The sequence below is a fragment of the Saccopteryx bilineata genome, chromosome 1 (assembly GCF_036850765.1).
Source record: "Saccopteryx bilineata isolate mSacBil1 chromosome 1, mSacBil1_pri_phased_curated, whole genome shotgun sequence".
Lineage (NCBI taxonomy): Eukaryota > Metazoa > Chordata > Mammalia > Chiroptera > Emballonuridae > Saccopteryx > Saccopteryx bilineata.
The window spans coordinates 305,150,658-305,178,484 of NC_089490.1; the positions used below are offsets into that span (position 1 = coordinate 305,150,658).

The following is a 27,827-nucleotide window of genomic DNA, read 5'->3' on the forward strand; positions in this document are numbered from 1 at the left end:
GGTGCACTTTAGAAGCACAACCAGGAAAACCCTGGAGAGTTTCGCTGCTCTCTCGTCGGTTCTCATGTTGGGGTTTAGAAGCCGAGGCGGGGAAAGGAGTAGAAAACCAGGCTTGTGAGGCTTAGAAGGGATCCTATTTAGACCTAGTGGTCCATGTGTGGCCCCATGACAGCAGCGCGGCGGCACCTGGGCGCCTGCTAGGCTGCTAGGCGTGCCCAGTCTCAGCCCCCGCCCAAGCCCTCCAGAAGCAGAATCTGCTTACGAGACCCCCGGGTGATTCACGTGCATGTCCAAGTTTGAGAAGCACTCATCTAGGAGTTCATCCACTTTTACAGACTCAGACACTGAGGCCCAGAGAGGAAAATGACTTCTTTGGGTCCGCACAGCTCTCTGGTGGCGTTCTAAGCCCAGATGCCTGGGCCATTGTGCCTTTCATGGCACCGGGGTAGCCTCCTTGTGGTCTGAATTGTAGCCCCCCATGACTTCCTGGGTGTTCTGGGGACAAGTGGTGGGAGTGGATGAAGCCCTTCCCCACCCCCGGGCCCAGATTCCCTTTCCTGTCTCCCCCTCCTCATCCAGACCCCTCTCACCTCGGATCGAGCTGCCCCCGTTGTCACCTGGAATCCAGGTCAAGGTAATGGACGAAGCGGAGGTTTTGGAGACAGTGAGGCGCGGCTGGTCCGGGGGAACTGTGAGGGGAAAGCACCAGCCTTCACCACAAGGGCTGACCTCTGATGAGGAAGGGCTTGGGAGCATCCCCATAGGAAGGGGCGTGAGGTACTGGCTTTCTAGGTGTTCCGTCCCCCTCGCAGCCCTCCCTGCTCACATTCCCTGCCCCTCCTGCCTCCTCTTCCATTTGGCACCTCTGTTTCCCTGACTTCCCTGACAGTAGGTCGCCCTGGTGGTTGGTCTTTTCCTTCCATCCAACAACCCTCTCTCTCACAAGATGGTATTTCTACCCCTTCTTCATCCCTGCCCCCTCCCGAGCCTCGCCTGCCTCACCGGGTCTCACCTTGGACGAGAAGATTGACAATGATGGTGTCAAAGCCCCCAGTGTTGGTGGCCGTGCAGGTGTAGTAGCCGGAGTCCTCAGCCTTCACAGCACGCAGCAGCAAAGTGCCGTTGGTATGAATGAGCCGGTGCCCGTCCATGGACACGGGGATGGCTGAGTCCTCACTGTGGGGATACGGGTTCTGGCAAGTGTTCCCTCACCTGGGGCCTCCCCCAGGTCTCGGGGCAAATAAAGCTGGGAGCAGAAGGAGACTTGCGAGGGGTCCCTGGATCCATGGGTCATAATGGAAGACTTCCCAGGGAGCATCTTGGCCTTTTGACCACCCAGGGAAGGCTGACCCTGAACTCCCAACAGAGGGGCGTCAGGGGGGCCAGACTTGCTTCTAGAATGGTAGCCGCGACCAGCAGGGCCTTCACAGGGTTGGATCAGCCATAAAGAGGGACACCCAGTTTCTTCTCCGTGGCTCTTCTACTGTGGTCCTATCTGGGGGTCACCCATCCTTCCAGGGCCCTGTGCACACCTGTCCTTGGTCCACTTCACAGCCGGGGCTGGGTCTCCCACCGAGTTGCAAGGCAGTCGGACATCTTTCATCCAGGGTGTTGTCACGGTGCCCCCAAATGAGATGATCTTTGCTGGGGCTACAAGGAAGAGAGGATGAGGGCCACCCCACTTCCACACCCAGTGCTGCCTTGGCCCCCCCCTTTCTCAGGGCTCTCCAAATTTCACATAAAGTCCTTCCTCTGCCATCCAAGTCCTCTATCTTGGACTTGGATTCAGGGGTGGGTGCAGGGAGTTTCAGCCAGTAGTGATTGATTTGACAAACATTTATCAAATGCCTGTTATGGGTCAGCTATCACACAAGACTGAGGATTCCTAAAATGAATAAAATTTATGTCCTGTCCTCAAATTGCTGATCATGCAAGAGGGAGACAGGTACTTAGAAAAGTCATTCCCAAAAAAAAAAAAAATAAATAAAATAAAGAAAAGTCATTACAAAGTGAAAAATGGGACGGCAGAGGTAGTGACGGAAGGACAGCGAAGGAGGACTGAGCTCTGCCGGTTCAGTGGTGGTGGAGGCGAAGGCCGGGGAGGCTTCGGCATGAGAAGACTTGACTTGAATCTTGGAGGCTAAGTAGGAATTTACTCTGCAGAGAAGGCAAGGCCCATCGGGAAGAAGAAACAGCCTGAGTGGAGGCGTGGAGGACTGAATCCTGTGGCAAGTGTGGATCTGCAAACACTAGGGGTGACCAAGGCCCCAGGCAGTGAAGGGTGGTGGGCAAAAGCAGGGCTGGTGGGGTGAGCAGGGTGGACGCCCGGGGGTCACTCTGCTGGCAGAGCAAGGGGGCTGGACTTCCGCTTGAGGTCATGAGGAGCCACTAGAGGCTTATAAGTAAGAAGCAATGTGTTCAAAGTAGAGTTTTAGTCAATACCCGGCTGCTGGCAGAGGATGGCTATAGCTGGTCCTGAAGGACAGACACAGACCAGAGACAAGAGTGTGGCTGGAGTGTGGCTGGAGGCGGCGCATGACAGTGGGGAGGTGACAGGCGCGCAGGGTAAGAACTACCAGGATTCGGGGTCTGACTCGTTTCCCGGGGGAGCTGTAGAAGGGGGCTGGGGATGATGGCTGGGATTCCAGCTGGGCCAGTTCAGAGACAGGCATGTGGCAGGGGAGGAGGTGGGCAGCAGAGATGGGGGACTTGCCCCACACTGAGCCCGGAGTGCCTGGGTTCACCCACATGGCAGAGAGGAAACCGTTGGATATAAACGTTGCTGAGACTGTGGATACTGATGCAGGAATCAGAAGAGTGACTGAGGTCACGGGGCGGGGGGGCAGGGAGGTCAGTCGAGGTGACAAAGCCTGGGTGGGCGGGGGGTGGTCAGGAGCATGCCGAGGGGACCAGACGCACAAGCAGCATCACAGAAAGCAACAGAGGCAAAGTGGTCAGGGGTCCAGCTAGAAGGTAACCCTGTCAGGTGCATCATGGGAAAGGTCTTAAATTGATCAAGTGACCAACTGCTTCAGAGGGTCAGAGCAGGTCCTTCTGAGCCATGGGACCCTTCTTGGGGAGACAGAAGACATAGGTGGTCAAGGAAGCAAAGTATAGAGGTCTGGGTGCTGGAAATGGAGGTTCCTGTCCTGTGAGAGTACTGGCGCAACTGGGCTGGGAGAGCAGGGTGGCGGGCGTGGAGGGCCGTGGGCCGTGGAGGAGGGCCTCGGGGCTGGACGGAGCGGAGAGGCCCGAGGTAACAGGCCTTCCACTAGGGTCACAGAGAAGTCTTGGGGGCCTGGGGAGAGCGCCTGGTTTCTGGACCTGGCTCCCCGGACTTGTCTGTATTTCAGTGCATGTGGGGCAGCAGAGGTGGGCGGGGAGCAGGGCTTGTCTCTCCCACCTCACGGGGCTGCTGTGAGGACAGAACAGGAAGATGTATCAATGTATTCTAGAAGCACAAAGCCCTCTGGGAATGGTATATGTCATGCCCACAGGAGAGGGGCCAGCCTTCTGCCAAGACCCTGGGCTCTCAGGCCCTGCCCCTGGGCCAGCCCCAGCTTTCTGGGACAGCTGTGGGCTCTGGCTCACTTCCTCCTGAAGGAGGTCAGTTCAGGAGATGGGGTGGCAGTGCTTCCTGGGAGAAGGGTCAGGAGAGAGTAGAGATGCTGAAGCCATGTGAAAAGAGCCCCGGCTTGGAGCCAGAGAGCCAGCCCATGGCTCCCAGCGGTCTCACAGGCCACACCGCTCCTGCCGAGTGCTCTCCTGCTGAGCGATCGGCTGTAGATGGAGTAACCGACCCTCCCAGCAGGACAGGTGGGGCCCCTGGCTCATGGTAGGCCCCAAGTGCATGCTTGCTGACTCTGAGCCTGTGTCAGATGAAGGTTGATGCCTCTCATCCCAACAAAATTCCCCTTTCTTTCAACCCCACCTGAGTTCTGGTCCCAAGGCCCTGGGCTGGAAGGTCAGGTGGCTGTGGGAGGGAGCGAGGCCAAGAGGAAGGGCCCAGAGAAACCCAGCCTCAAAGCAGAGGACCAGAAATCGGAAGCTTGTGTGGCTAAGTCTCAGATCTGGGCATGGCACGGAGGGTGGCCGAGCAGTTCTGTGTGGCTGGCTGCTTCTGTCTTGATCTTGGGTTGTGGCCTCAGAAATGCCATTCCCCGTTAAGTGGGTAGATGTGTGCCCGTGGCACATGCCTGTCCAGGTCAGGGATTCAGTGGGGTGCTCCCTAAGACCAAGCAGAGTCTAATGGATCCTGTGTGCAGCCTCTAACCCAGAGCCTCCTTCACGATGTGCATTCTGAAATGACTGTTGATCAAATGAACCAGCAATCAGTGTGGTCCCCTTTGCCTGAGGTGTCATGGCTTCAGGATGAGGGGTTCTCTCTCAGCTCTGCTCTGTGGAAGCACTGTACCCTGCCTCAGTCCCCTCTGAAGAGCAGAGTATTGAGACAAACATCCATTGGGAGGTTAAGAGGGTTGACTCCCCCTTCTTTCAACCCCAGAGTGGTTTGAAGTGGGGGACCCAGGTGCACCATGCCCACCAGCCTCTCAGTATTAGTGCCACCTGGAGCCTGTTGTGAGGCTTTCTGGGCGTCAGGGGGCAGCAGAGGCCCATTCTTGGTGGATGCTGGAGGGAAGCAGGTGGGACCATCTCCTCCAACAGGGTGGAGGGGAGACATCCCCTATTTCTGGAGAACCAGGATTCTAGAAGGGCCCTTCTGGGAGTGTCAGTCCCTCTGGTCCAGCCCCAGCTGGCTCACCCTTGCCGGCAGGCTCGATGGTGACCTTCTCGCTGCTGTTGCCCCGGCCGGCAGAGGTGACAGCAGCCACCCACAGCAGGTACTGTTGCCCTCTGTTCAGGTGGGCAATCCGGTAGAAGAGCTGCTCTGGACTCGTCTCATACTCGCTGGGAGCCTGTGGGGCAAAGGCAAAGAAGCACTACTAACAAGGCCCTCGGGCCTTCAGCCTCCAACTCCAGCCCTCCTCGGGCTGGGCTCAGAGGAGGTGGGACGGGTGGGGGCTGTGGGAGGGAGGCAGGATCCTGCCTGCTCTGCCTTTCTGGTTTGGTAGAAACGATGAACAGAGTGTGCACCAGGCTTGGCCCTGGGAGCTAATGGCCTGCTCTGGGGTATTGCAGGTCAGGCTCAGTGTACCCCTGAGTAATTTAGGTGCTGGCCATGGTGGCTCCAAGGCCAGGGAATGTAAGTGTTGTGTTTGAAAGGGAGTTGGGAGAATGGAGAGTAGAGGAGGGAGGGTCCCAGTAAAAGCCTGAGGAAAGGGAGTCTCTGGGAGGAAGCTGAATGACTGCACCTGACTTCCTAGGGTTGTAGATAGGCTCCCAGTCTGTCCCTACTTGAAGTCACCTCCCAGCCCGCCATTTAACCACCACCCCTTCCTTCTGAAGGAAGCAAACCCACCCAGGGGTGGGAAAGGGAACTGTAAGAGCTTCACTGGGCAACACTTTATTAATGATTATTAGCAGTACAGATCCTGTATATATTTGTAGGTTATGTAAATCTATACATATATATTTTTTTTAACCAAATGACAGTTTTGACAAGTTGCCAACAAAACAATATCAGATCCCAGTGGTTTTACCAGTTGCTTTGATGAAAAGATTATGTTACCTTGGAAACCAGAGGCTCAGATATTGAAATGAATTTGAGAAGGAGCTTTTGATAAGCGCTAGTTTGCAGACCTCCTGTCAGCCTCTTCCCTGGTGCAGGCGGGATGGGGCTTACTTTCATTTTATTTTATTTCTTGGTCAGCCGCAGGGAAGGGAAAGGAGGACAGCACTAGAGCCTCTTTGAAAGCAGGGTGGAAGTCTAGGGAGGGGGAGCCCCCGGAACAGATGGGGGCCCTGAGGCCAGAGGGAGCTAATAATTAGTATCTCTGCAGTCATGGGATCTTGCACACACATGCACATGCTCACATACACAGTCATGTATATGCATTTATTGTGCTGAGGAACAGACCTCCGGACAGATTGAGGGTCACAGAGGCACGTTCTCTGCCCCATGGGAGGGCTGAGGGGCCCAATGACTTATAACAAACAGGAGAAATTTTTTTTGGCTCCAGGCTGTCTGCAGGGAGATGTTGAGGAGAAGGTACAGGCATTCCACAATACACATCGACTCCCCAGCAAACTGTTCCTTTTGCCTCTTTTACAGAAATCTGGCTTTGAACCCAGAAGGTGCCTTCTGGAGATAGGTGCAGAGCCACCCTGAGCCTTGGTAGTTGGGGGACTGTGTGCATATCTGCAGCTCATCTCTGTGCATGAGGTAGGATGGTGTGGCAGCTTCAACACCTGCCTGCCCTTCTTACTTAAGCATATGACTCATAAATGTCTCTCATGGTTCCTGAGCCTCGGTTTTCTCTCTTGCAAATTAAGAAAGCAGTACAGCTCTGCCTACTCTGTGTGGTTACAGTATGGTATAAGTGAGGCAAGGGATGTATAAGTCATTTATAAACTGCTCTTCTCCTGGCTCAGTTTTCTGTGATGGTGAAGGTGTGTGTGTATGTGTGTGTGAGAAGAAAAGTTTAGTGTAGTTGCCTGTGTATGTCAGTGTGTACATGAGTGTATAATTTTCTTGACAAAGGGAAGGAAGGGTTTAGTTTCCTCTTGAAGGTATTAGTAGCTTACCCAACCTTCCATTTACTCTGGACTCCCCAATTATCTGCTGAAATAACTTTAAAAACACACAACAATGCTCCTGAGTACAGTTCCAGTGGATCAAAGTTTTTTCAAAAAACAAGCAAAACTATAAAAGAAGAGACCATAGGTAGTTCTCTGTCTTTCTAATCACAAAATAAAAGCAAAAATTATAAATGAAAATGATTTATAAATTTGAATTATATAGAAAAAATACCTGTGGTATACCAAAAATAGAATGACCGTACCCACCACCCTTCCTAATCCCTGAACTGCTTCACGCTCTAGACTCTAGCAGAGGTTTTTTCAGTGGCCGAGCCCAACAAGCAGCCAGCAGACAGAGGCTGCAGGAGGTGGGACTCAGGGAACCTTGGCCTTTTAAGCGGACCCTCCCCCAGGCCCAGTGTGGGTAAAAGCCAGCCTATGAGTGCAGCTTAGTATTTCCATGTGTACCTGGGCCCAGCAGAGGCAGCTACAAACTCTGGATTGCTTGTAGCTCTAAGGTTGCTGAGGGCCAGTCATGGGCAGTGTCTCCCACTGGTCTGTGCAGGGTTCCTGCCAGGAAGGCCCAGGGCTGGCACATTCAGTGGACAGCTGCAGATAGCATTGCTTCAGGACCTACCAACCCTTGCTAGGGTATATCTAAAGGAAGGGCTCCTCACACCTGGCCCAGCTGAGGCAAATTTTATTCTCTGTAATCAGCACCAGCATAGCAGCTCATGTGCATTGGATAGAATGAAATTTCACAGTGAGCCAGCCTGGGCGCTGGATATTTCATCCTGGCTAGATTCCACTGGGAGAAGGGAGAGAGGCTTGGAGCATGGACATTTAAAGTGTGGGTCCCTGTGAGCCTATTGTTGGATCAGGTCAAGGGGCTTAGCCACTTTCTGGGAGGACACAGCCCCAGGAGATGACTCTCTCAGTCTTCCTCCCTGAGACCAGGGTCTCACCAGCTGTAAGAACTTCTGCAGAGGGAGCTGTTGGCCCCACATTGATCTGAACTTGCTACTCACCTTGTTGGGGAGAAATAAAATTTGAGCATCCAGCAGTGGCTGAGGGATTAGGCTCTGGAATAGGGGCCACATTTCCTGTACTGAGCTACTGACCAAGAGACCACTGAAGTAGGGGGTCCAACTAACATTGTATTCCCAACCTCAGCTGCCCTAACCCAACAAGCTTGCAACCTGTAGAGGGGTTGGTTGGGTGAGGCCAGTCTGATCCCACACTACAGTCTTTCTACAGAAGACTCTGTGGGAAGACCAGGCAGTTGCAAGAGGAGGTGGAGCAGCTGAAAAATGGAGGCATATCTTATGGAACTTGGGGCTTTTATGGACCTGCTGTCATCTCTAAGCAGGAGGAAGCTGATCTTTGTACACAGGCCGGTTCTTCCCACACTACCCAGGCACAGAAAACAAAGACATAAACAGCGTAAAGAGCAGTAACTATAGACAAGTAGCCCACAGCAGGTTACAAACAACAGCTGACACCAACCCAAGAAGATCTAGAATTAACACAACTGGTAATGGGTGGCAGACAGCACCAACCCTAGACTCATACTAAGCTGCACACAAGTAGCCTGCCCAAAGTAGAAGTCTAGCAGGCACCAGACATTGTGGAGAATAAATAAGCCCAATAAGATGGACATTGCACAGTGTGTAATATACATGATCAAGGTTGACCCTTAGAGTCAGCCAGCCTAAAGGAATAACCATACAATGAAAGGTCCTACTGCATTCAATACTTAAAGACAACAGGAGGGAAAATAGTACCTTCAAGAAGCATTCCTAGAACAAGGAAAACAGGTGGCCGGGAGGTCAGTACCACAGAGCCCATCTTCCTCATAAAGACACCACAAAAAATTCAAAATCAGACAGCGCTACCTAATACACAGACAAAATGGGCAGACAAAGAAATGTGACACAAATGAAACAACAAGAAAAATCCCCAGAAAAAGAACTAAATGAAATGGAAGTAATCAAAGTGATACAAAACAATCAAACTACCAGATGCAGAATTTAAAATAATGATTTTCAGGATGCTCAAGGATCTTAGAGCAACAATGGATATCATAATGAACACCTAAATAAAGAGATAGCAAGCATCAAAAAGGACACTGAGGCCCTGGCCAATTGGCTCAGTGGTAGAGTGTCAGCCTGGTGTGCAGGAGTCCTGGGTTCGATTCCTGGCCAGGGCACACAGGAGAAGCACCCATCTGCTTCTCCACCCCTCCCCCTCTCCTTCCGCTCTGTCTCTCTCTTCTTCTCCCGCAGCCAAGGCTCCATTGGAGCAAAGTTGGCCCAGGCACTGAGGATGGCTCTGTGGCCTCTGCCTCAGGTGCTAGAATGGCTCTGGTTGCAACAGAGCGATGCCCCAGATGGGCAGAGCATTGCCCCCTAGTGGGCATGCCGGGTGGATCCCGGTTGGGTGCATGCGGGAGTCTGTCTGACTGCCTCCCCATTTCCAGCTTCAGAAAAATACAAAAAAAAAAAAAAAGACATTGAAATCATGAAAAAGAACCAGTCAGAAATGACAAATACAGTATCAGAAATGAAGACTGCACTTGAAGGAATCAATAGCAGGCTGGAGGAAGCAGAGGATCGAATCAGTGATTTAGAAGACAAGATAAACATAAACACAGAAGTAGAGCAGCAAAATGAAAAGGGGCTCAGAAAGACTGAGGAAACTCTAAGAGACCTCTGTGAAACATAAAGAGAAACAATATCTGCATGATAGGGGTTCCTGAAGGAGAAGAGAATGAACAAGGAATAGAGAACCTGTTTGAAGAAATCATAGCTAAAAATTTCCCTAAATTGATGAAGGAAAAAGTCACACAAGTTCAAGAAGCACAGAGAGTCCCATTAAAGAGGAACCCAAGGAGACCTACACCAAGACACATCATAATTAAAATGCCAAAGTTAAGAAACAAAGAAAGAATACTAAAAGCTGCAAGAGAAAAGCAATTAGTTACCTACAGAGGAGCCCCTGTAAGTATGATATCCAACTTCTCAACAGAAACACTTGAAGCCAGAGGGATTGGCAAGAAATAATCAACGTGATGTAAACACACACACACACACACACACACACACACACAACCAGAAAAACAAAACACAAGGAATTCATTACAAACAAACCAGTACTGCAAGAAATGTTAAGAGACCTGATATAAAAAGAGCAAAAGAAAACAAAAAAAGAAATTGAGAAATGTAAATTTAAAGAATAAAATAGCAATAAATAAGTAATAATAACCTTAAATGTAAGTGGATCAAATGCTCCAATTAAAAGATATAGGGTAGCTGCACAGATAAGAAAACAGGATCCATATGTATGCTGTCTACAAGAGAGCCACCTCGTAACAAAATATACACATAGACTGAAAGTGAAGGGATGGAAAAACATATCTCATGTAAATAAAAATGAAAAAAAAAAAAGCTGGAGTAGCAATACTTATATCTGACAAAATAGACTTTAAAACAAAGTCTAGAGTAAGAGATAAAAAAGGTCACTACATAATGATAAAGGGAGCAATCCAACAGGAGGATATAACCATTGTAAATATTTATGTGCCTAATATAGAATTACCTAAATATATAAAGCAGATTTTGATGGACATAAAGGGTGAGATTGACAGCAATACTATAGTAATAGGGGATTTTAATACTCCATTAATATCAATGGATAGATCCTCTAGATAGAAAATTAACAAAGAAACAGTGGCCTTAAATGACACACTAGATCAACTGGTTTAATTAATATCTTCAGAATCTTTCACCCCAAAGAAGCAGAATATACATTCTTTTCAAGTGCTCATGGTACATTCTCTAGGATAGACTACATGTTAGGACACAAAATGAGTCTCAATAAATTTAAGAAGATTAAAATTATATCAAGCATCTTTTCTGATCACAATGGCATGAAACTAGAAATCAACTACAATTGAAAAACTGAAAAACATTCAAACACTTGGAGGCTGAATAGAATGTTATTAAACAGTGAATGGGTTAACAATGAGATCAAGGAAGAAATAGAAATTTTCCTTGAAACAAATGAAAATGAACATACAACAGCTCAAAATTTATGGGACACAGCAAAAGCAGCCCTGAGGGGGAAGTTCATAGCACTACAGGCATACTTAAGAAACAAGAAAAAGCTCAAATAAACAACTTAACCCTGCATCTAAAAGAAATAGAAAAAGAATAATAAATAAAGCCTAGAGGAAGTAGAAGGAAGGAAATATTAAAAATCAGAGTGGAAACAAATGACATAGAGGCTAAAGAAACAATACAAAAGATCAATGAAACCAAGAGCTGGTTCTTTAAAAAGATAAACAAGATTGACGAACCTTTAACCAGACTCATCAAGAAAAAAAGAGAAAAAACTCAAATAAATAAAATTAGAAGTGAAAGTGGAGAAGTAACAACCGACACTGTAGAAATACAAAATATTGTAAGAAAATACTATGAAGAACTGTATGCCAAAAAACTAGACAACCTAGATGAAATGGACAAATTCCTGGAAACATATAATCTTCCAAAAATTAATCTGGAAGAATCAGAAAACCTAAACAGACCAATTACAACAAAAGAAATTGAAACAGTTATCAAAAAACTCCCAGTAAACAAAAGTCTTGGACCAGATGGCTTCACAGGCAAATTTTACCAAATATTCAAGGAAGAACTAACACCTATCCTTCTCAAGCTATTTCAAAAAATTCAAGAGGAGGGAAGACTTCCAGGCTCCTTTTATGAGGCAAGCAGGATCCTCATTCCAAAACCAGGTAAAGACACTACAAATAAAGAAAACTATAGGCCAATATCCCTGATGAATTTAGATGCTAAAATTCTCAAAAAAAAAAAAAAAATTAGCAAACTGGATCCAGCAATACATGAAAAGAAATCCTACATCATGATCAAGTGAGATTTGTTCTGGGGAGGCAAGGCTGGTACAATATTTGCAAATCAATAAATGTGATTCATCACATAAACAAAAGGAAAAATAAAAATCACATGATAATATCAATAGATGCAGAAAAAGCATTTGATAAAATCCAGCACCCATTTATGATCAAAACTCCCAGCAAAGTGGGAATATAGGGAACATACCTCAACATAATAAAGGCCATCTATGACAAACCCACAGCCAACATCATACTCAATGGGCAAAAATTAAAAGCAATCCCCTTAAGATCAGGAACAAGGCGGGCGTGCCCCCTTCCACCACTCTTAGTCAACATAGTTCTGCACGTCCTAGCCACAGCAATCAGACAAGAACAAGAAATAAAAGGCATCCAAATTAGAAAAGAAGAAATAAAACTATTGTTATTTGCTGGTGACATGATAACTGTACATAAAAAAAAACCCCTAAAGTGTCAGTCAAAAAACTACTAAACCTGATAAATGAATTCGCCAAGGTGGCAGGATATAAATTAATATTCAGAAATCAGTGGTGTTTTCATATACTAGCAATAAACTGACTGAAAGAGAAAATAAGGAAACAATCCCCTTCACTATTGCAACAACAACAAAAAATAAAGTATCTAGGAGTAAATTTAACCAAGGAGGTAAAGGACTTGTACTTGGAAAATTATAAAACATTGATAAAAGAAATCAAGGAAGATACAAACAAGTGGAAGCATACATTATGTTCATGGATAGGAAGAATAAATATCATTAAAATATCTATATTACCCAAAGCAATCTATAAATTCAATGCAATTCTTATTAAAATACTAATGGCATATTTCAAAGATATAGAACAAATATTCCAAAAATTTATATAGAACCAAAAAAGAACATGAATAGTCTTAGCAATCTTGAAAATGAAGAATAAAGTGGGAGGTATCACACTTCCTGATATCAAGTTATACTACAAGGCCATTGTACTCAAAACAGTTTGGTACTGGCATAAGAACAGGCATACAGATCAATGGAACAGAACAGGGAACCCAGAAATAGACTCACACCTTTGTGGTCAATTGATATTTGACAAAGGAGGTAAGAGCATACAATGGAGTAAAGACAGTCTCTTTAATAAATGGTGTTGGGAAAATTGGACAGGTACATGCAAAAAAAAAAAAAAATGAAACTAGACCACCAACTTACACCATTCAGAAAAATAAACTCAAAGTGGATAAAAGACTTAAATGTAAGTTGTGAAACCATTAACATCTTGGAAGAAAACATAGTCAGTAAACTCTCTGATATCTCTTATAGCAATATTTTTGCCCATTTATCTCCATGGGCAAATGAAATAAAGGACAGGATGAACAAATGGGACTATATCAAACTAAAAAGCTTTTGTACTGCAAAAAACACCATGAAAAGACAACCCACACAATGGGAGAACATATTTGCCAATATATCTTATAAGGAGTTAATAACCAAATTTTATAAAAAATTTCTAAAACTCAACAACAGGAAGGTAAACAATCCAATCAAAAAATGGATAAAAGAACTAAACAGACACTTCTCCAAAGAGGACACACAGATGGCCAATAGGCATATGAAAAAATGTTCAACATCACTAATCATCAGAGAAATGCAAATTAAAACCACAATGGGATATCACCTCACACCTGTCAGGATGGTGCTCATTAACAAAACAACAGAATAAGTGCTGGCGAGGGTGTGGAGAAAAGGGAACCCTCCTGCACTGCTGGTGGGAATGCAGACTTGTGCATACTGTGGAGAACAGTATGGAGTTTCCTCAAAAATTAAAAATGGAAATGCCTTTTGACCCAGCTATACCACTTTTAGGAATATATCCTAAGAATACCAAATCACTGATTCAAAAGAAGGTATATACCCCTATGTTTATTGCAGCATTGTTTACAATAGCCAAGATCTAGAAACAGCTCAAGTGCCTGTCAGTGGACGAGTGGATTAAAAAGCCGTTGTACATATAAACAATGGAATACTATGTGGCTGTGAAAAAGAAGGAAATCTTACCTTTTGTGATAGCATGGATGGACCTCAAGATTATTATACTAAGTGAAATAAGCCAGGCAGAGGAATACAAATATTATATGATCTCACTTATATGTGGAATCTAATGAACAAAGTGAACTGAGGAATGGAATAGAGGCAGAGGCAGGGTCACTGGGAGCAGAGGGACAGCTGTCAGAGGGACGGGGGATAAGGGGATGGGATCAGAGAAGGTGAAGGGATTAGTGAAACTATATATACATAACACAGAAATACAGATACCAGGACAGCAAATCCCAGAGGGAAGTGGGGAGGGAGTTAGTGGGAGGGGGGTAAATGGGTATAAATAGGGACATTGGGGTGGGACATGAGAGTGTTATATTCAGTGGGACACTTGAATCCATGTAAACACAATAAATTAAAATTAATAAAAATTTAAAAAATAGAATCAAAGGCAAGCAATTAACTGGTAAATACTTGCAAACTATCTGATAAAAAATGTTTATATCCTTAATATGTAAAGAGCACTTACAAAATCAATAACAAAAAAACATTGAGCTACCCAAATAAAAAATAGTTAAGGGACATGAATTGTTAATTACCCAAAGATAAAAAAAAATCCATGTAATAAAAACATATAACAATAATTAACCTAACTAGTAGTTAAAGAAATAAATAACTTAAAACACCTTTAAAAAATCAAACTGGCAAAAAAGAAAACTATATAATACTTTGGATTAACATGGGTGCAAGGAGCAAGTATATACTTACCATTCTAGTGTAAGCACAAATTGGTGAAAACTTTCTGAAGGGTAATTTGCAAATGTGTATGCAAACCTTAAGAATATTTTTTGTGGCCTATGAATTCCTCCACAAATTTATGCTAAGAAATAATCAGTCATGTGCATAAAGACTTATGAAGAATGCTCAGTGAAGCATTATTTATAATGGTGAAAATTTAAAAATAGATTCATATAGAATAATGGAGGACAGGTTAAATAGATTATATACAAATAAACATTCAAAATTGTATTTTAAAACATATTTGATGGTGTGGGAAAGTTCCTACATTTATTACATGAAAAATGCAGATTATATAACATTATGTAAAATGTTATTTAATTAATAAAATACACACCCAAACCCACAATATATGTACAAACCAGATACTGGAAGGCTATATATCAAAACATTGCCAGTGTTTATCTTTAGGGGCTGATAGTAATTTTTATTTTTCCTTCTATTCTTTTATATATTTACAGAATTTTCTGCAATAAATCACATTATTTTGATAATTAGAGAAAAACAACAAATGTTTTAAAGTGTTTAGTAAAATTTCTATCTCCAGGGCAGAACTTGCTGGGAGCCAACGCCATATTGTAGTTTCCCACATCTATCCTGAGGATTCCACACACACACACACACACATTCACACTCAGATTAGCATGCACTTGCCTCTAACCCCTTATACACACCTATAGTTTTGCACGGTCACGTATACACAAGTGTGCCCTCACCCCCATCACTCACTCCTGGAGCTCCTTCATAAATAAATTTGTAATGCAATTACCATATTTCTCCATGTATAAGATGCTCTCATGTATAAGACACATCTCAATTTTGGGGATCAAAATTTGGAAAAAATGTATTATATAAAGTTATTGAACTCAAGTTTTATTCATCATAAAATTCATACAACTCCTCACCAAGTGTGAAAAAGTGAGAAATGCCAGTAAAGAATCTACAACCACTGTATAAGATGCACCCAGTTTTTAGACCCCAATTTTTTCAAAAAAGGGTGCATGGGAAAATACAGTACTTAGAATTTGGAATGTACTTGTGCAAAATGATAGCATCACAAATCAAATATGGTGGTTAGACTCCTGGTCCCTCACTAAGCCCAGTTCCCATCCTGAAATGTGGCTGAAGTTCTCATCACACTAGCACACCTGGCCCCTTGTGTGACACTGTCCAATGGGAAATCTTCCCATGAGAAAGGAGGTTCCTACATGCGCAGGATGTTCCAGGGAGGGTCCCAGGGTCTCCAGCAACAGGTGGAAGAAATGGGACTCAGGAGCTCTTCTCTGGGTCCTGGGGGCTCCTAAAACCCAGGTTAATGAGGAAGCTGGGCTTCTGGATACCAACCCCTTTGACAGACTTCTCTCAGAGGAGGGAATGACTGCAAAAACCCAAGCTGGAGAATGAGTTTGTGAAGGGAAGCTTGCCCATTGTCGAAAGTTTTATGATTGCCACGGTACTTGTGTTTAGTGACAATGATGTTCTAGGCACAGTGTTTGGCAGCTGGGGACCCAAAGATGAAAGGATGCTGCCCTTGTCCTCACAGGGCCCCACAGACCAGTGCAGGAGACAGAGGAGGGGACAGCTGATGGCCATCTAACACATCCAGTGTGTGACAGGGGGCGAGGAGTGCCCACGGTAGGGAGCAGCATGGGCAGAGTCGGAGCGAGGTGAAAGGCATCGCAGGTGCCTGGCATGGTGACAAGCTAAGTGTGAGGAGAGCCTACAATGTGTGTGTGGGAAGGGTGGGGGAGAGGGGAAAAAGGGGCAGAGGACATGGCTGAAAACATTGACTGGGAGATTGGCACAACTACCCAAAAGTGGCAGGGTGTTCTCAACCCAACATCTGCAGACCCCATGACTCAGCTATTTCTCTTCTGGGTACACACCCAGCCGGAATGCATGCACACCAAGAGACACATCTAAGAGTGTTCACGGCAGCACCATTTGTAATAGCTCCAAACTAAAAACTCCAAAATAATTATCAAAGGATAATAAATTGTAATAAGCTCACACAATTGAAAACTATATAGAAGTGAAGTCTCTGTCCATCACCATTCCCCCCCATATTCTCTACCTCACCACCAGCAATCACCACACTCTGTCTACATCCATTAGCCTTTTCTCTTTCTGCTCAACCCCTCCACCTCCATCTAACCCCCGTACCCCTAGCAGCTGTCAGCCTGCTCTCTTATCTATGAGTCTGTCTCTATTTTGCTTGTTAGTTCATTTTGGTCATTAGATCTCACATGAGTGAAATTATATGGTACTTGTCTTTCTCTGACTGGCTTATTTCACTCAGCATAATGCTCTCCAGGTCCCTCCATGCAGAGACGTGACTTGAGGGGGAACATACAATACAGTGTACAGATTATGTGTTGTAGAATTGTGCACCTGATACCTGTATAATTTTGTTAACTAGTGTCACCCCAATAAATTCAATAAAAGGAAAAAAAGAAAACTATATAGAAGTTAGTGTGAATGATCAGTAACCACACACAACAATGTGGGTGAAATTCAAAAATTCAATGTAATGTTTAGTAAAAGAAGCCAGATAAGCAATATGGCTCCATTTATATCATGTGCAAAAAGAGGCAACACTAATCTGAAGTCAGGACAGTGATCACCCTGCCAGGCCAGGGTGGTGATGAGAAGGAATACAAGGAGGTCTTCTTGGGTGTGGTAGTACCCTGTTCCCTGCTCTGGGTGCTGCTGGCCTGAGTGTGCTGGGAAAATCCATGGAGCTGTATAGTCACGATATGTATATTTTCGTGCATGTGAGGCAGTGGCCGTGAAGATGGAGCAGAGGGGATGGAGTCCCTGAAAAGACATATATGGGCTTCCCCTCTGGTGGTGGAACTCCAGCCTCACTGGCGAGGAACGGGGCCACCTGCCACTCGGAGGGCAATTCAGAAAGACCACAGGGAAGCAGAGAGCAGAGGAGGAGATGATGACACAATTACTGAACAATTTCAGGGCAGCTTGCCCAGTTGCTAGCTCATCTGCAGATGCCCAGGCTGCTGTCACATCACAAGTTGCTGATGGGAGGAGCTAGCTCTTTCTGCCTCCTGCTCCCCTCACCCCCGTCTGAAGCTCATCTCCTGGACAGTACTGTTGCCTCTCTAGTGGGCACCCCAGGGCCTCCCCCCATGAGCTGAAAGCCTCCTGGGGGCAGGTATCTTTGTACCTGCTCTCGTAACTAGAGCAGGAGTACTCCAGAGTAGTCACCAGCAGCATTTTGGGGTGGCATGGCTGGAGATAAGAGGCAGAGGGAAGAATGCATGTTATGGAATGTGGATGCATATGGGATATGCGTGTGTACCCCATGGCACCCACCCTCATTCTCTTTCCTTTCCATGGGGCCCCTCTGGCCTGTCTCAGGGTTCAGTGGGAGGGCAGGGCTAGCATTATACCCCAGCCCAGGGGCCACCCCCTTCACTCTGAGGTGTGGGCACATATGGCTGACTCAGGCCTCTCTGCTTGGTTAGGCCCAGGCCCTGGCCTAGAGAGGTGTTCCTGTCATATCTCAGCTGTCCCCTGTCTTTTCCCCCTGCAGCTGGCTCCTTGCTGAGGGGGCCACTCAGGGAAGAGTCCCAGCAGCCCCCCAAGCCCAGATCGACCATGCTTAAAATAAATTTATTTCCAGAGACCACGGACCAGCCAGTGCCCAGCCAACAGCTCTGGGGCCTGCTAGGGGTCTTCTGGGCTAGCCCTGGCCTCCTTTTCATGCCTGCTTGGTTGTGACTCCTGACTCAAAGGAGCCTTGAGGGCTTGTGACAATCTTGCAGCCTGTGGAACAGACAGCTGACTCTTGATGGTCACTAGGTAAAGCTTTGGCCATTCTTATGTGACCAGTGCCCACTCTTATCCACGAGTCCAGGTAGAAACATAGGTATGAACAGCCCCAGGGTTTGGTCTGGAAGCCAGCTAACTGACAGAATACGTTTTTCCCCTCTTGCCCCACTTGCCCTGCCCTGGGCCCACTTACCGGCTGGCCAGACCCGGGACTGGAGCAGAAGATGGTGTATTTGCGGATCACCCCATTGGGCTTGGTGGGGGGGAGCCAAGACACTACCACACTGCTGGCGGACGAAGGCACAGCTTTGATGCCAGCAGGGGGACCTGGAACTGAGCAGGAAGAAGATAAAGTCAGTTTAGAGAGAGAAGGAGCCCAGCCTTTAGGAAAGAATGACATGCTGGATAGAGTGAGGCAGATCAATTTGGGAGAGCTTCCTGGAGGAGGCATCCTTGAGCTATGGTTTAAAGGAGGAGATTCTAGCATGGAAAACATGCGGGAGTAGAAAGGTGATCATTTTGGGCTTACAACAAAGTCTCTGAGATGAAGGCACTGGGAGTGACCAGCTTTAGAGCTGTTTGGCTAGAACTAAGGATTTAGGAGTCACAAGAGAGAAATAAAACTCGTAAGGAATTCATCTTAATCCTTCTGACCCTAACCTGCTCCCCACCATAATGCTCTACTGAATAATAACTTGTATTAAGGCCAAACAAATATCCTGGGCACTTTGCTCTTTTTTTGGCCTCTGAGCAATTTGGAGCTGGGGACTCCAGAGAGTCACAGCATGGGTCCCTCTTCTGGAAAGTCAAGGGTTGTGGTCAGCCACTGGATGACTGTGTCCCCTGCCATGTGCCCATGGCACTGCCTTCGGAGTGCTGGCTCGGACCTTTCTGTTTCCAGGAGGGAAAGTCTACTTTAGAACTAGCTAGGAATTCATTCTAAGTGACCTCAATTCATATAGACTCTGACCTCCCCCTGCCCCCATCTCTGAGCCTGCCTCAGCTGCTGGGAGCCTGGAAGCTTCTCATTCTCAGCTCACACTCTCCTTCAGCCCTCCCTTGGATTGTGTGCTTGTCTCCATCTCGGGAGCATTTACACTCCTTTGAGGATAGTGATGGTATCCTATTCAACTTATTTTGCCTCTCTGAGTCTCAGTTTCCACATCTATACAATGGATATAATAACAACCACATTAAAAGTTTGTAGGGAGAATCAGTGCTAATTAAAATAGAGCGCCTGGCATCGTGCTTGACATATAGAAGACACTCAATAAATCAACAATTATTTTTTGCTTTCCCTCTCCCGATTCTTTGTTATTTAGTAAGTGGTAAACGATTCCAGGTTAAATAAAATGACTAGATGCAGCATCACCACTTACACAGGTCCTGAGCACGGGAGCTGGCACTCCCTGCTGCTGCCGTCCTGCCACACCAAACCTCTGCCAGGTGTCTCTGCACTTGTGGAGCACAGAGCTCTGTGGATGCATCTGGGGCCAGTGTGCTGACTGTCGTGTTTACACCTCTATCCTTGTACACCTTTTTACTTATCAGTTGTTGAGAGACGTATGTTGAAATCGTCTGCCATGATTGTGGATTTGTCTTTTTATCCTTGTTCCATCAGTTTTTTGCTTTTATATATATTTTGAGGTTATGTTAAGTTCATACAAATTTAGAACCGTTTTACTTGCCTAGTGAATTAAGTCTTTTTTATCATAACAAAGTATCCTTCTTTATCTTTAATAACACTTCTTTTACCTTATAGCATATGATGTCTGATATTAATATTCCACTTTCCTCTTAGACAGTTTTGCATGGTATGCTTTTTATCTCTCTGTATCCTCTCCTGGTGAACTTCTCTCTTTCTCTCTTCCTCCCTCCCTTCCTTCCTTCCTTCTTCCCTTCCTTCTTTCCTTCCTTCCTTCCTTCCTTCCTTCCTTCCTTCCTTCCTTCCTTCCTTCCTTCCTCCCTCCCTCCCTCCCTCCCTCCCTCCCTCCCTCCCTCCCTCCCTCCCTCCCTCCTTTCTTTCTTTCTTTCTTTCTTTCTTTCTTTCTTTCTTTCTTTCTTTCTTTCTTTCTCTCTCTCTCTCTCTCTCTTCCCTCCCTTCCTTCCTTCCTTCCTTCCTTCCTTCCTTCCTTCCTTCCTTCCTTCCTTCCTTCCTTCCTTCCTTCTTTCTTTCTTTCTTTCTTTCTTTCTTTTTCTTTCTCTCTCTCTCTTTTTCTTTTTTATTCAGTGAGAGGAAGGGAGAAAGAGACAGACTCTGGCATGTGCCTCGACTGGGATCCACCTGGTAAGCCCACTAGGGGGCAATGCTCTGTTGCTCAGCTATTGAGCTCTTCTTAGCACCTGAGGCAGAGGCTATTGAGCCATCCTCAGTGCCTGGGGCCAACTTGCTCCAATCGAGCCATGGCTGCAGGAGGAGAAGAGAGAGAGAGGGACAGAGAGAGAAGTGAGAGGGAGAGGGGTGCTTCTTCTGTGTGCCCTGACTGGAAATTGAACCTGGGACATCCATACACCAGGCCGACATTCTACCACTGATCCAACTGGCTAGGGCCATGGTGAACCTTTCTATACCTTTATGTTTTAGATGCCTCCTATAAACAGCATATATTTGGGTTTTGTTTCATTGCTAGCCAGCCTGACAGTGTTTATCTTTTAATTGGAAAATTTAGTAAATTTACCTTTGATGCAATTATTAATATACTTGAATTTCAATATTTCATCTTACTAAATACTTTTCGTTTGTTCCACCTATTTTCTTTTTCTTTCCTTTTGTGCTTTCTTCTGGATTGAGTATTTTAAAAAAATACTCTATTTCTCTCACTCCAGTAGTTTGGCTATATACTGTCTTGCACTACTTTTAGTGGTTACCAAACAGACTAAAACATAAATCTTTAACTCACCAAAGTTGATATCATTCACTGGCATTTTTCTTTTCAGACAATACAAGGCACTTAAAAATTCCAGCTACCCTCTCCCAGGTCACATGCCATTGTTGTATATTTTAACTCTGCATATACTTGAGACCCTCCCAAATATGATGACATCATCATCATAATTTTTATACTGTCGATAATAATTTTTACCCCCATATTCATCATTTAATTCCTCTTCTTCCCTTACTGCATCACTGAGCTTCTGCTTGGAGTAATTTTCCTTCTGGCTAAAGGATGTCCTTTAATATTTTTCTAGGGAAGGTGTGTTGGTGATAAATTCTTTCAGTTTCTGTCTGAAGATTTATTTATTTCATTTTAATCCTGAAGAATATTTTTGCATTGTATCTAGTCATAGATTGATAATTATTTTCCTTACATACTTTAAATATATCATTGCATTGTTTTCTGACTTCCATTGTTTCTGATAAGTTAGAGAACAATCTAATTGTTGCTCTTTTGAAGTTAACTAGTTCTTTTCCCCCTTTGGTTGCTTTTCTTATTTTTCTCTTTGTAATTTTTGTTCAGTAGCTTTATTATGATGCCTGCTCAGTAGCTTTATTATGATGAGCTTATTATGATTTCTTGATGTTACTGCATGTAGAGTTTGTCCAGCATCTTGCCTTTGTGGCACAATATCTTTCAACAGTTTTGAAAAGTCTTCAGACATTTTATTTTCTGCCCCACTGTCTTTCTCCTCTTATTTGGAATATCTTCTTGCATCTTCTGTGTCCTTGGTATTCAGAATGTGGTCCATGAGTCAGCAGCAGCATCACCTGGGAGCATGTTAGAAATGCAAAATCTCAGGTTTTACCTTGTACCTACAAAAACAGAATCTGCATTTTAACCTGATCCTGAGTGATTTGTGTGCACAGTCAAGTTTGAAAATCACTGCTCTGTGTCTTACTTGTTCTTTTATTTTCTACTCATTTGTCTTTCTGTGCTTCATTTTGGTATTTCCTCCTGACTTTTCTTCCAGTTCACTAGTTCTCTCTTCAATTATGTCTTATTTATTGGAAACTTTTCTACTGAGTTCTTGATTTCAGGTATTAGTAGTTTTTGTTTCTAGATTTTTCATGAGAGTTTCTAATTCTCTTAAAATTTCAATCTTATCAAAAATAATTATTTGAAAGTCCATATTTGATTGAAAAATAAAAATCCTATGTTTAGAATCCTTGTGGGTCTGTTTCTTTTGTCTGTTTTTTTTTTCTGATGGCTTATGTCACCCATATTACTTTTTTTATTGTGTGCTAGGCATAGTATTTGCAAATTGTCTATAAACCTAATTTGAGGCCTCAGATGATGTAATCTTCCTAAAGTGAGAATACATGTTTGTTTCTGATAGGTACCTGCAATTTGAGGTACTAGCAACCTGGGTTGTTTCATTGTAACTTCCATGATTGAGATTATTTAAAGTGGAACTGTCTTCTTGTAATCCACTTTTACTCCTAGAGTGCTGTTCTATGTGGTCTTAGTGCAAAGAGAGAGGGGGTGTTCACCAGACAGACCCACACAGCCTGGCAGGCCCTAGCCTCCAAGTCATGTCTTTCTAATGCTGCTCGGATTCTCGGCACCTGCCTCTAGATTCAGTAACTGTCCCCCAGGGGAAAAGCTGTTCCAAATGCCAGGCTTACCTTCTGGGCTTCTATTCCCCCTTGGATCCTGGCCCAGTAAGTCTTTACTCCCCTGCCAGCAATCTGATGCCTTCAAGCCAGTGTTTTTTTTGCTTTAAAAATTTTTTATCCAGATTTTATAGTGTGCTCAGTAAGAAGGAGGGTGAGTTTGGGTTATCTAGCCCCCCACCCCACTGCTGGAAGTGGGACTCCTCTGATATACCTCTCTAAACTTGACCCTCCTCTCCCCTTCGCCCTCACTGCTGTCACCCTAGCACACACCTTCCTCCTCTCTGCCTAGATGCCCACAGGGTCTACCAGGCCTCTCTGACACTGGTCCTTGTCCCTCCCAGCCCCTTGTCATTAGTTTCCTCTATTCCTATGAAAGTCATCTGCCTAAAGTATGGGTCTAGTCAAGACTCTTCTTCAGTTAAAAATCTCTAAAGTGGTCTGAAATCTAACTCAACTTTTCACTCTGAGGCTATGTGGCTAGAGTTGGCATTCACGAAGGAACTAAGGAGCAGGCAAGAGGCTTTGCTGCTTACGGACTGGATCCAGCCAAGCCAGCCTGAAACCAAGCCCAGACTGAGAGATCTGGGCTTCAGAAATGAGCTTGAATTGATATGTTTGCATTTTATCTCTTTATTTGTTTTTCTTTTCTCTAAATTTTCTTATAATTTTTTTCTTTGGAAAAATGCAATATTCTAAGTGTGGTGGTGGTGGTGGAGAGGGAGCCACAGTGTCTTCAGGTTAGGATATTTGCCCAAGCTCCCGCGACAGAGGTGGACTTGGAACGTTGGACAATGTGGGAGGGTTGGGCAGCACTGGTCAAGTAGACATGGTTGTCTGCTTACCCACCCACCACCATTCTTTCCTATTCCTTGTAAACAGAACCACACTTTTGGTTGGGTACTCATGTTCCTCCACCCCTTAGAGAAAGCTGCCTCCCTCACCTACACTGGATGATTTACCATGCTTGGGGGGAGCTAGCCACGATCATTCCATTCCCCATTCAGAGACTGGCTTAACAAAAAGTGTGTTGCCCCACGGCGGCCAATGGGGAATGAGCATAAATCTATTGAGGGGGTTTCTGGGAGAGGTTTCTTTCAATCCCAAGAGAGGCATGCCCATAGGAAGAGGCCACTTTTCTCACTCTGAACTCTGTTTTGTCTGGTGTGATGCTTGGAGCTGTAGTCATCTTGAAATCATGAGAGGGATAGGTGACATGTTGAGGATGGCAGAACAGAAATATGGGAAGCACTGAATTAACCAGCCCCACAGCTAGCTGTTCTACTCAGGACTTCTTATATTTCTGGGAATAAATACCCTTATTGGTTACATTTTTTTTTTTTTAGTTTTATTACTCACAACCAAAAGCTCCCTAGCAGATACAGTGGTATGATGGAAAGTATAGGGGGATAGAGGCAAGACAGCTTGAGGAGGCCACGTATTAGTGGATTGACCTTCAGTAAATCACTTTAGCTCTCTGGGCCTCAATTTTCTCACCTCTAAGATGGACATAATACCTATCTCTTGGGCTCTTGGGAAGGTGAAGCCATTCTTATGACAGGGCATCATACACATCAAATCATGACTGCTGTTGTGATTGAGACCTGGTCAGGCAGTGGAGTCCCGGGGCCTAGGTGTCCCTTTGAGGACACCGATTCCGTAGGAGACACCTGGGTTCCTGTCAGCAGCCACTTCAGGGTCAGCACCTTGGAAGCCCTAAAACAGGGGTCTGGAAACTTTTTGGCTGAGAGAGCCATGAACGCCACATATTTTAAAATGTAATTCCAGCCTGACCTGTGGTGGTGCAGTGGATAAAGCGTCGACCTGGAAATGCTGAGGTCGCCGGTTCAAAACCCTGGGCTTGCCTGGTCAAGGCACATATGGGAGTTGATGCTTCTAGCTCTTCCCCCCCTTCTCTCTCTGTCTCTCCTCTCTCTCTCTCTCTGTCTCTCCCTCTCCTCTCTAAAATGAATAAATTAAAAAAAAAGCTGTGCCTAAAATTCTAAAAAAAAAGAAAAATGTAATTCCATGAGAGCCATACAACAACCCATGTACATTACGCATTATCCAATAGAAATTTGGTGTTGTCCTGGAGGACAGCTGTGATTGGCTCCAGCCACACGCAACCATGAACATGAGCGGTAGGGAAGAAATGGATTGTAATACATGAGAATGTTTTATATTTTTAACGTTATTATTATTTTTATTAAAGATTTGTCTGCGAGCCAGATGCAGCCATGAAAAGAGCCACATCTGGCTCGCAAGCCATAGGTTCCTGACCCCTGCCCTAAGACAACTACCATTTTCTAACACTTGACACTTTAGAAAGGATTTTACAGTTAACTTGCTTCTTACAACTTGATGAGACACCACTTGTTCCCATTTTATGATGAGGAAACTGAGGTTCAGAAAGTGTAAGTGATTTGCCAGCCAACATGGGACAGGGGCAAGCATGTCTGCAGTGTTTGCCAGTGACCCTTCCACTCTGTGGGGCTACCGCCTTGGGGCCCTAAACCTGCCTGTGTGTGTCCCTGTGTGTGACCCCCAAGGCAGCTCTAGACCAGACAGCTGAGAGCTCCCACAGCAGGGACGGTGCTCCCGGTCTCTGGATTCCCCGGTGGAGCCCTAGCTCAGTCAGTTAAGCACATGCAGGTGCTTCTGGCTCATGTGTTGAATTGGAATGAAACGTAGGAAGTCTGGGGGCCCCAGTCGTCACTTCTAGAGGCTGTGTGTGTGTGTGTGTGTGTGTGCGCGCGCGTGCAGCTCTGAGCCCTGGAAGGGGCCAGGCTCTGAGCATCATCCCTGTTCAGCCTCCACACAAGAGCAGGTGGCTCTGCCTGGAGTTGTCCCAGGAAGCTTTGACCAGGGGGGAGGGGGTTAATGACAGGAAAAGTAGGGCAGGCAGCAGAGGTGGATTAAGGTCGATTGAGGCCCTGGGTGCAGAAGAAAACATTGGGCCCCTTAAAAAAAAGAGAGACAGAGACAGGGAAAATAAAAATACATGTTAATTATATTTTTAAATAAATAAAAAATATAATGATGTACTATTAATGTTAAAATTGCACATATGAAACCAAACTTGGTGTCACTAGAAAAAAGTATAAAGTTGGGGTTTTGCGGGGCCCTTCAGAAGTTGGGGCCCAGGGAATGTGCCTGGTGTGCCCACCATTAAATCCGCCTCTGGCACGCAGGTTGGTAAATATTTAATTGCTCAGAGTTTAAGTTGAGGAGGAGCTGATCTGATGGAAAGTGAGGGGCGTGGAAAGAGTGGGGAGCATTAAGCTGAGATGAAAACTGGTTTGGTCACTGAGAGCATGGCTGTTCTGGGGACTTTTCCACCCCCCCACCCCCCCACCCCCCGCCTGAGCCATTTTCTTCAACTCTTCTAACCCCTTCAGCACCTTTTGACAAATTGTATGGGTAGGACCTCAACTTCGGAAAGACTGAGGCTGAGGGGAAGGAAGCCATAATACCAACAGTGGCCGCTGTTTCTTAAGCGCCCATTGTGAGCCAGCTGCTCTTCATATAAACCAACTCTTTTAAAAATACAGCACCTGGTTTAGAATGTTGAGGAACCAAACAAGCAGTAGGGCTGGGGTCGGGTGAGATGTGCAGCCCCGGACCCAGGCTGAAGTCTGGCCTTTCTCCTGATCTGTTCTCTCCTGGGTTGACTTAGCCCCAGCCTCCTCCAGCCCCTTATTTTGTTACTCTGCCCTTGAGTCTTGGCTCTTTATCCCTGGTTTTCCTCTGGTTCCACTGCCATGGACAAGGGTTTTGAGACCATGGCTCCAAGTGGAAGCACATCCCTTTCCCTCCCTGGAAGACCCCCAGCACACCAGGCCCCATTCTGGGGCCTCTGTAGGGTTAGAGACTGCCAACTCTCTATCCTGGGATGGGTGAGGTGATACTCCTGTTCCCCCTCAAACCCAACCTTCTGTGTCCAGAGAAAACCAGGCTGAACCTTGCAAGGGAGCAGGTGCTACAAAAGGATGCCCTGGGGTGGGGGTAGGAGGAGAGGCCTTACCTGGCTTCTGATGCAGTGCTGCAGGGGGAGGGGTCATGGTTGCGCCTATTTTATGCATGAGTCCCAGAGCTTTTCATCGCCACCCACGGTAAGTTATTTCTCCAAAAAGCAGGGCCAAGAGTCCTCAAAGGGACAAGAGAAAGGATGGTGTTCTGCTCTTGCCCTTCTCAAGTAGGGTACGGGGGTGGGGTGGCACAAGGGCACACTCACAGGCTCCCTGGGGGCCTGCCCCTCAGCCAGAGCCCAGCAGCCCCCGGGGGCACACTCACCGTCCTCCTTGGTCTGGATGTAGAGCACGCTGCTGCGCACGCCGTCCCCGGCCTGGGTGTAGGCCAGCACCTGCACGCTGTAGTTGGTGAACTTCTCCATGCCCCGCAGCTCCACCCGCTCCCGCGTGGTGGTGATGTTCTGCATCTCGCCCCACTCTGCCGGGGACAAGCAGCCTCTGAGTGCAGCCCTCACTGGCCATGCCACAGTCCCTCTGCCACCCATCTGCCAGCCTGGGCTCTAGTCAGCCCTGCTTCCTTGGGCTCTGTCTTTGACTCCGTGTGGTGGCAATGAGGGGGACTCTCCATCTCAAGGTACATTGGGATAGATTTGGGGCACTGCTTCCAGGCCGTATCTATCCCCAGTGGCCCCATCAGGGTGAATGGCATAGGCTGGCCTGGTCTCAGCCCCCAGCTGACCTTGCACCAAATTCAATTCAATCCTCTACCTTTAGAATACTTCCATCTCTCCAAGAAGCATTTCCCCTCAGGTACCCAACCCTTCTTCACGTGAGGGACCCCAGGAGTGACCTGGATCCGGAGGGAGCCTATGCCAGGCGGGATGAGCGGCAGCCATTCCTCCTTGCCACCCTGGTGCCGGCTAGGGAGGCTCCCAGACCTCCCCAGGCAGTGTATCAACCTAGGGTGACTCGTGATACGCTGAGGCCGTATCAGAGTGCTCCTGGGTCAGCATCCTAAACTCCCCAAAGTAAGAAAGGGCCAGGCCTTCTATTTTGCTCAGGGAGGACTCATAGTCCTGGCTATGCAAAGGAACTCGCCATAGACTCTGAAGACGAGCTTAAGGAGAGGGTCCC

At 46.0% G+C, this 27,827-nt stretch overlaps 1 protein-coding gene across 2 annotated transcripts in view; it reads right to left on the reverse strand.

Annotated features, from left to right (window-relative positions):
• Nucleotides 1-27,827, reverse strand: part of DSCAML1 (DS cell adhesion molecule like 1) — a 400,280-nt gene that overhangs the window by 25,675 nt on the left and 346,778 nt on the right. For both annotated transcript variants that reach the window (XM_066245669.1, XM_066245662.1), the window contains 6 exons: nucleotides 27,016-27,171; nucleotides 18,364-18,503; nucleotides 4,763-4,916; nucleotides 1,533-1,650; nucleotides 1,013-1,176; nucleotides 591-689 (listed from right to left, as the gene is read on the reverse strand). In XM_066245669.1, the coding sequence (XP_066101766.1) occupies nucleotides 591-689; nucleotides 1,013-1,176; nucleotides 1,533-1,650; nucleotides 4,763-4,916; nucleotides 18,364-18,503; nucleotides 27,016-27,171 (831 nt within the window). The remainder of the gene's footprint in view (nucleotides 1-590; nucleotides 690-1,012; nucleotides 1,177-1,532; nucleotides 1,651-4,762; nucleotides 4,917-18,363; nucleotides 18,504-27,015; nucleotides 27,172-27,827) is intronic.